This window comes from Trifolium pratense, linkage group LG6 (assembly GCF_020283565.1).
Source record: "Trifolium pratense cultivar HEN17-A07 linkage group LG6, ARS_RC_1.1, whole genome shotgun sequence".
In the NCBI taxonomy this organism is placed as follows: Eukaryota; Viridiplantae; Streptophyta; class Magnoliopsida; order Fabales; family Fabaceae; genus Trifolium; species Trifolium pratense.
In genome coordinates this window covers 18,817,140-18,826,340 of record NC_060064.1, presented here as the reverse complement: position 1 = coordinate 18,826,340, position 9,201 = coordinate 18,817,140, and the positions used below count along the sequence as shown (strand labels likewise).

At 34.6% G+C, this 9,201-nt stretch overlaps 1 protein-coding gene and 1 pseudogene across 1 annotated transcript; both read left to right on the top strand.

Annotated features, from left to right (window-relative positions):
- Window positions 1–475: 475 nt before the first annotated feature.
- On the top strand, window positions 476–2,389 carry LOC123891862 (annotated as a pseudogene).
- Window positions 2,390–4,611: 2,222 nt separating this feature from the next.
- On the top strand, window positions 4,612–7,123 carry LOC123892741 (heat shock cognate 70 kDa protein-like). The gene is made up of 2 exons (XM_045942599.1): window positions 4,612–4,862; window positions 5,387–7,123. Exons 1-2 carry the CDS (start codon window positions 4,643–4,645, stop codon window positions 7,009–7,011), a joined length of 1,845 nt encoding a protein of 614 aa, XP_045798555.1. The 5' UTR covers window positions 4,612–4,642; the 3' UTR covers window positions 7,012–7,123.
- The last annotated feature ends 2,078 nt before the right edge of the window (window positions 7,124–9,201 follow it).

Sequence of the window (9,201 nt, the reverse complement as noted above, 5' to 3'; positions counted from 1 at the left end):
TCCGTTAGTTTTGTCACTAACACCGTTTGTCAGCGTGTCCAAGTGCCAATTGTCAGTCCACATATGCAAATTGACTGTCACATGTGACAAAATTGACGGAAAGAACTAACTTGAACCCTAAAATAAACGTAAGGGACCAAATTGATACTTTTTAAATGTAAGGAACCAAATTGAAACCTAAAAGGGACCAAATGTATAGTTAAGCCTATTTTTTATGAACAAATGAATGATTAGAAATAGTTACTCCCTCCAACATTATTTATAAGCAAAATTCTCTTCTATCACATGTATTAAGAAATTTGTTATTTTTACTAAATTAGCCCTTACGATATATTAATTTCATGTTAAAAAGTAACAATTAATGAGGGGTATTTTTGGAAGAATAACATTAAATAAAATTGATTATACTTTAGTAGTTTAGCTTATATTTGAGGCCAATTTTATTTTGTTAACTTTTGCTTAAAAATAAGGCCGGATGGAGTATGAATTGATATTCTTCTGTTTTTCAGATGTGAAGAGGTTAATTAGTAGGAATTTCAGTGATGATGTTGTTCAAAAAGATATTAAGTTGTGGCCATTCAAAGTAGTTGCTGATGAAAACAACAAACCAATGGTTGCTGTTGAATATAAGGGTCAAGAGAAGCGCCTTTGTGCGGAGGAAATTTCATCAATGGTCCTCACAAAGATGCGGGAGATTGCAGAGGCATATTTGGAATCACCAGTTAATCATGCAGTCATCACAGTGCCGGCTTATTTTAATGATTCTCAACGTAAAGCCACTATAGATGCCGGTGCCATTGCTGGCCTTAATGTTATGCGAATAATGAGCGAGCCTACTGCTGCAGCTGTTGCATATGGTCTTGACAAGAGAACAAACTGTGCTGGAGAACGGAATATTTTTGTGTTTGACCTTGGTGGTGGGACGTTTGATGTGTCTCTTGTTACGATTAAGGATAAGGTCTTTCAAGTTAAGGCAACAGCGGGAAACACACCTTGGTGGAGAGGACTTTGATAACAGAATGTTGAACTACTTTGTAGAACAGTTCAAGAGGAAGAAAAGAGTGGACATTAGTGGGAACCCAAGAGCCTTGAGGAGATTGAGAACCCAGTGTGAAAGGGCAAAAAGAACACTCTCTTTTTCTGTTGACACCACTATTGAGGTAGATGTAGATGCTTTGTTTGAGGGCATTGACTTCTCCTCATCGATCACTCGTGCAAAATTTGAGGAAATCAATATGGATCTTTTCAATGAATGCATGAAGACAGTTGAGTGTTGTCTTACCGACTCTAAGATGGACAAGAGTCGTGTAAATGATATTGTCCTTGTTGGTGGTTCTTCTAGGATTCCCAAAGTGCAGCAGCTATTGGAGGACTTTTTCGAGGGAAAGGATCTGTGTAAGAGCATCAACCCTGATGAAGCTGTTGCTTTTGGTGCCGCTGTGCAGGCTGCGTTGCTGTGTGAAGGTAGTACTAATGTTCCAAACTTGGTGTTGATTGATGTTGCACCATTGTCTTTAGGTTGGAGGCTAATTCATGATAGAATGAGTGTAGTGATTCCTCGGAATACTAGTATACCTGTCAAGAAGACAGCAGTTTATGTTACAACTGAAGATAACCAAACCTATGTCTTGATCAGGGTTTATGAGGGGGAGAGAACTAGAGCGAGTCATAACAATATGCTTGGTTCTTTTTCTCTCTCTGGGTTGCCACCCGCACCTCGCAACTATCCTTTTCATGTGTCTTTTGGTATTGATGAAAATGGCATTTTGACGGTCTCTGCCAAGGAACTTTCCACTGGCAATACCAATGAGATTACAATAACCAATTATAAAGAAAGGCTATCAACAGAAGAAATTAAAAAATTGATTGAAGAAGCTGAGAAATACCGTGCTGAAGATAAGAAATTCCTAGAGATGGCTAGAGTAAAGAATGCATTGGATGATTGTGTTTACAAAATTGAAATTGCTTTAAAGAAGCAGAATATAAACTTAAAGCTTACCACACAAGAGCATGCGGAAATCAAATCTGCAATTATAAGGGCCAAGGATTTCCTTGATGAGAATGACCTGCACGAAATAGAAATTCTTGAAGATCATTTGAAGGAGCTCGAAAATATGTTTAAAAACACTATAGCCAAGATTAACTAGTTTTTTTTTCTCCATTAATATTTTAAATGTTTCTTGCTGTCTTGCACGCAATGAATGCAAAACCTTTACATAAAGTTCTGTTAATTTAGGTTTGATAAATTTTCTATGGTTTATAACTAGCCCAAAGTCCCATGAAGAGATCAAATTTTTAGCATGACATTGAAGGTTACTCTTGTTTTCAAATGAGCAGTTCATTCCAACACTCTCAGTAATCGTGCATATAATGAAAACAAAAAATCGATATTACTTACTGTGTATAACACGGTAAGAGAAGTGTGTATGATGTTTTATCTGGATTCTTCAATATCTGTCATAATTAATATTATTCTTATGTGATGTGTATTTTTTTGTGCCAATTTTTTTTTAACGGCAAATATATTATTAACCAAGTCTTTGCACAAGACGAACAGAGACCGCATGGAATTTATTAGAATTTAGGAGGCATATACTCAACCACAAAAGCTAGCTTTAGAGTTGAGGTTTGCACTACACTTATAAAGGCTATCTTTGTCATATCTCTAGCCAATGTGAGATTTCTAACACACCCCCTCACGTCCAGAACTGAACAAGCTGGAACGTGGGATCAACAACAACGGGTGGCCCAAATATGGGAGGTCTCCACGACAAACAACAAATTGATCTAGGATAAGCTATGATACCATATTAGAATTTGGAAGGTCTATACTCCACCACAAAAGCTAGCTTTATAGTTGAGGTTTGCACTAAACTTATAAAGATTATCTTTGTCATATTTTTAGCCAATGTGGGACTTCTAACAGAATTATACCTGCGAGGAATCTATGTATGAGTGTGATAGAGACAACCATTTCTATGGCTATAAAATTCTACTTTAAATCTAATTTATAATCCAATGCAATTAAGAAAAGTGGTATATGTCTCTTTATAAAAATGAGAAGACAAAAAACCAGTAAAGGGCATTCCGGTGTAACATCAAAGTTGACAAGCATAACTTAAATCGCCAAGGAAAAAGCTTTTCTGTTTCTTCCGTCTTCATGGACCAAGGAAAAGAATCCCCATTATTGGGTTTGTACTTTTGCTAATGTGTAATTTCTGCAGTGAAACCATGTTTGATTAAAAAAAATATAAGAGGGGAGGAGAATGAAATTCAAGCTTCTTTTAAGGAAGATGAATGTAATTTTCTCTAATATATTTTGTATAAGGGGGATTCGGTTATATTTTAACATAAGAGGAGAGAGTAGTTTAATTTAAGCATCTCTCAATGGAGAAGTGTGTAATTTATTTTAAAAGATATATACACTTCCTTCCACTATTTTAAATTGAGGAGAATGTTAACATGTGCACTAATGGCACATGTTATTAGGCATGCATGGCAATATAACCCATATATATGTGGGTATTCGCCCGCCCTACCCCGATATTGACAGGGAAAAAACGATTTGATTGAGTTTGAGTTCGGGTTTTCCTCAAATTTAAAAGGCGGATGTGGGGTGGGTAATGAGGACATTGATACCTACCCTGAACTCGTCCCCGAACCCACCCCACATATATCTAATTACATTTTACCTTTTTTTTTGTTTCCAATGAGCTGAGGATCGAACTCAGGACCTATAGTCCACGGGAAACCACCACTAGGAGACGAAGCAAGCCGAACTACCCAAACTCCTCACCACTACACCAAACCTAGTGGCTTACATTTTACCTCTCTTAAATTTAAAACCCTTGAACAAAGTCTTATATTATATTCACGTGTTTGTTTTTATTTTTAAGTTGAGTATTAAACAAAGTTTTTTTTTATTTATTTATATTCTTTGTTTAAAAAAATAATATTGTCGAAATAAAATAGTTTTCAACTTTTACCCTTTTTTTTAATAAAATGTACCAAAATTCAATACAAGTTCATATCGAGTTGAGGCAGAATGGGGATACCTGAACCCCACGGGATACCCGAACCAGTATGAGTTTGGGGTTCTACTTTTCACACCCCTTGAGAATTGGGATAAGTTTGGGGAAACCCAAACTTTATGGATTTGAGAAAAGCAAAATCTATCTCCGTTCCGCTCCATTGGCATGCCTTAATGAGCCAAATGTAAAAATTATTTCTTAAAACTTGTGTATTTTTACTTTTAAGTATTAAATTTCTTATATTATTAAATGTATAATTTTTATATTAGGATATTTTAACATGTGTCGACCCTTGAGTTAAAAGCAATAATTAGCTACCCTTGGAAAATACTTGAAACCGTAGGTAATTCAACACCATGAAGAGCAGAAGAAGTAATGCAGCGATGAGACGCTTCAGTTTTCCAAAACAAACGTATCGTCAACTACTACTTATCATTGAATTGAATTGAATAGTATATAAAAGGAGCATTTTCCTTTGGAATAAAGAGAGTTTCTTAGAGAGTGTGACAAGGTAAGATAACGCAACGCTTCTGATTTCATTTTCTACCACTAGTACTCTATAGTTTTTATTTGAGTTTTTTCCTGATCTTATTTTGTTTACTGGAAAGATAATGGCGAAAAAATACGAAGGACATGCTGTGGGAATTGACCTTGGTACAACCTACTCGTGCGTTGCAGTGTGGCAAGAGCAACACAACAGAGTGGAGATTATTCACAATGAACAAGGCAACAAAACCACACCTTCTTGTGTTGCTTTCACTGACAAACAAAGGTTGATTGGTGAAGCAGCTAAGAACCAGGCTGCTACCAACCCACAAAATACTATCTTTGGTATATACTATTCTCTGTTCCTTTATATATTTATGTACTGTCATTTTTGTATTGTTAATAATTTTTAATAACAATTTTGGCCTTTAAATATCTTAAATGTAAATTCGATTGAAGCAAAGAGGCAACTCTCAATTACTGGTTGATGCGATCCGATTGAAGCAAAGAGCAACTCTGACTTTAGTTCATTTGTTGCTAATATTATTCATATTATGTCCTCATTTGTAAACTATGAGGTAAAGTTCGTACAAGCGAATTTGGTTGCTCATTTCCTTAGATTTGAGTTTATTCCTTTTTGTATTGAACATTTATTGATTAATGAAATGAATTAAGTTTGTTTTGTTAAAAAAATATCTTAAATGTAAGTTAAATTAGTTATTTTTATGATTTGTATGGATATTTTAGTCATTTTCAAGTACTATTTTTACAACATTTGAAAAAATTTGGGGCTAAATTTCATATAGATAAAGTAATACGACTATGTTTTTTCTCAACATTTGAAATGATTATTAACATTACTTTTTCAGATGCTAAGAGATTAATTGGTAGGAAGTTCAGTGATGAAGTTGTCCAAAAAGATATGAAGTTGTGGCCATTCAAAGTCGTTGCCGATGAAAATAACAAACCCTTGGTTGCTGTTGCGTACAAGGGTCGAGAGAAGTGCCTGTGTGCAGAGGAAATTTCATCAATGATCCTCACAAAGATGCGAGAGATTGCAGAGGCATATTTGGAATCATCAGTTAATAATGCAGTCATCACGGTGCCAGCTTATTTCAATGATTCTCAACGTAAAGCCACTATAGATGCTGGTGCCATTGCTGGCCTTAATGTTATGCGGATAATGAGTGAACCTACTGCTGCAGCTGTTGCATATGGTCTTGACAAGAGAACAAACTGTGCTGGAGAACGGAATATTTTTGTGTTTGACCTTGGTGGTGGGACGTTTGATGTGTCTCTTGTTACGATTAAGGATAAGGTCTTTCAAGTTAAGGCAACAGCGGGAAACACACACCTTGGTGGAGAGGACTTTGATAACAGAATGTTGAACTACTTTGTAGAACAGTTCAAGAGGAAGAAAAGAGTGGACATTAGTGGGAACCCAAGAGCCTTGAGGAGATTGAGAACCCAGTGTGAAAGGGCAAAAAGAACACTCTCTTTTTCTGTTGACACCACTATTGAGGTAGATGCTTTATTTGAGGGCATTGACTTCTCTTCATCGATCACTCGTGCAAAGTTTGAGGAAATCAATATGGATCTTTTCAATGAATGTATGGAAACTGTTGAGAGTTGCCTTAATGACTCTAAGATGGACAAGAGTAGTGTAGATGATGTTGTCCTTGTTGGTGGGTCTTCTAGGATTCCCAAAGTGCAGCAGCTATTAGAGGACTTTTTTAATGGAAAGGATCTGTGCAAGAGCATCAACCCTGATGAGGCTGTTGCTTTTGGTGCAGCTGTGCAGGCTGCTTTGTTGAGTGGTGGTGTTAAGAATTTTCCAAAATTGGTATTGGTAGATGTTACACCATTATCTTTAGGTTATGAGAAAACACAAGATCGCATGACTGTAGTGATTCCAAGGAATACTCCTATACCTGTCAAGAATTCATCAGGTTGTAAAACAGTTATCGATAACCAATACTCAAGCTTGATAAATGTTTATGAGGGCGAGAGAACTAGAGCTAGTCACAACAATCTGCTTGGTTATTTTAGGCTCTGTGGGATTCCACCTGCACCTCGTGGCCATCCTATTTGTGTAAGTTTTTCAATTGATGAAAATGGTGTTTTGACAGTTTCTGCCAAGGAAGTATCCACTGGTATTATGAATGAAGTTTTAATAACCAATTACAGTGAACGGTTATCTACAGAAGAAATTAAGAAATTGATTAAAGAAGCCGAGAAATATCGTGATGAGGATAAGAAATTCTTGCAGATGGCTGAAGTTAGGAATAAATTGGATGATTGCATTTACAAAATAGAAACTGCTTTAAAGAAACAGAATGTTAAGTTGAAGATCTGCACACAAGAGAGCAAGAACATCGATGCTGCAATTAGAAGGGCCAAAACTTTGCTTGATGAGAATCACGAGCAAGAAATAGATGTTCTTGTGAATCATTTGAAAGAGCTCAATAGTATGTATATAAACATTGTCCTATAGCTAAGTAAGATTGGTTAGTGGTTTTTTCTTTTTCTCCATAAGATTTTAAGTGCTGTTTTGTTGTCTTGTGCGCAATGTATGCAATGAATGCCAAAAATTAATATTCTTATTCATTATTCATTCATCATATCTGCAAGGAAAAGAAGCAGTTAGGCTATATAACTGATCACTGATGTCACAGAAAACAGAAAGGCACTCAGAACAGAATCCACAACACACTTCTTTCTTGTTCTTAAAAACGTTCTAGTCTTCTAGAAGATACAAGTTTCTGCAATTTAAAAGTAGGAACATGTGCATATAATTTCTATTTTTACTACCTTAACATGTGCCATATATGCACATGTTAACATTCTCCTTATATAAATCTACTTGACCGTTATTTTTTATTAATATATATATAAAAACAAATACTAGAGTGTAAGACATTGTTCAATTTATCTTGACAATTATTTTCAAAATATAAAATTATCATTGCAAACATGTGCCCTTGGCATGTTAGCTTTTGCCTTGTTTTTTTGCTACTTAAAGTTTACATCTTTTATTTCTGTTTTTTTTTGTTTCTATTTCATCTATTGTTCTTATGCTGAAGTTTTGCAGAAACAAAAATTATTGTTACATTCTTTTTTTTTTCTCTTTTTTTTTTTTTGCTATTTTAAGTTTATTACATCCTTATCTTTTTCTTTTTGTTGTTATTTTTAGGTTTTTTGTTCATATCACCAAAATGAATTTTTCCCTTTTTTGTTGCTATTTTTTTTTTTTTGTTGATACTTTGTTCATACTTTATGACTTTTCCCCTTCAAAATGACCTTTTCACCTTTCTCTACTTGATTTTCTACTATTATTTTAAAACTTTCTTAGATTGGCCTGTCAAAAAAAAAAACTTTCTTAGATTGTTCAAATGTAGAACCGACAATGTCAAGGGCTCTTGATGACAGTAAATCTGTCAATGATTCAAAGGAGCTATGGAAACTTGTTGTGAGACTTGAAGATATTTGGAGAGTAACTAATGGTGGAAAATAGCATCTTGACTTTCTAATATTGGACAAACAGGTATAATAAGTTTCATATATGCTTCAAAACATAACTATTTTATCTATTTGTCAACCATGATGTAATACATTGTTCTGCGTATCAAGGGTGACTAGATTCATATACGTTTGCCCTCTGAAATTTGCCCGATGTGGAAGACGTCTTTAAGAAGGCGAAAACATATGTCATGAAAAATTTCAAAGTTCACAAAAACGACTTTTATGTGATGTCATGTGTCCATCCTTTTAAGTTAGTCTTCGTTTGAGGGACTGGAGGTTCAAAAATCACTCTGTTATCCATGCCTGATATCCCTCATTACAAGCTTCATTTCAAGCCATTTCCTGAAATCATGGCCGGCAAATATTGCCATGATCTTTTAGTTGTTGGTGAGTCCACCAATGTCAACCTTGAGAATGAATATGTTTTTCCATATTTTTTTTTGTGTGTATATATATATATATATATATTAGTCATTTAATTTGCTTTATTGTTTAGACATTATTGGAGTTGTTTACGATATCAAACCTTTGAAGCAAAGTGCTGGAGGAAGAAAACAACCTACAATATTTTCTTTGAGAGATGCAGAGTGTAATATTTTATTTTTACATCATTTTCCTATTTTGCCATTTTTATTTAGGCTTTTCAATCTAACAAACATATTCCTTTTTTCAATGTTTTTTGTAGTATGAATGATTTACCATGTACTTTGTGAGGCGATTTTGAAACTCGATTCATGGACTTTTTCAATGCAAAATCTGATGATGGACCAATGGTCTTTCTTATTAAGCATGCTCAAATCAAAGAACCCCGAGATCAATATGATTTATGTATTTTAAATGCATGAACTAGAAGTATATTAATATTGGATCCTCAGCTAAAGGAAATATGTGACTTAAAAAAAATAGTCATCTACACCAAACTCTATTTTTTAAAATACCTTTATATTGTCACATTTATTTAAATTAAACTTACTTTTTATGTCATTCTATAGTGTGCCTGCTACCTTTGGAATTCCAACTCTAATTGGAACATAAGCAATTTCTGGAAATATGCAGTCATCGCAAAACTCTCAAGCTTCTCAGTATTCAGTTCCATCACGCTATTCCTATAATACACCTCCTAAACATCTTTATGAACTTATGAGTTGTGTTGATGTGTGTA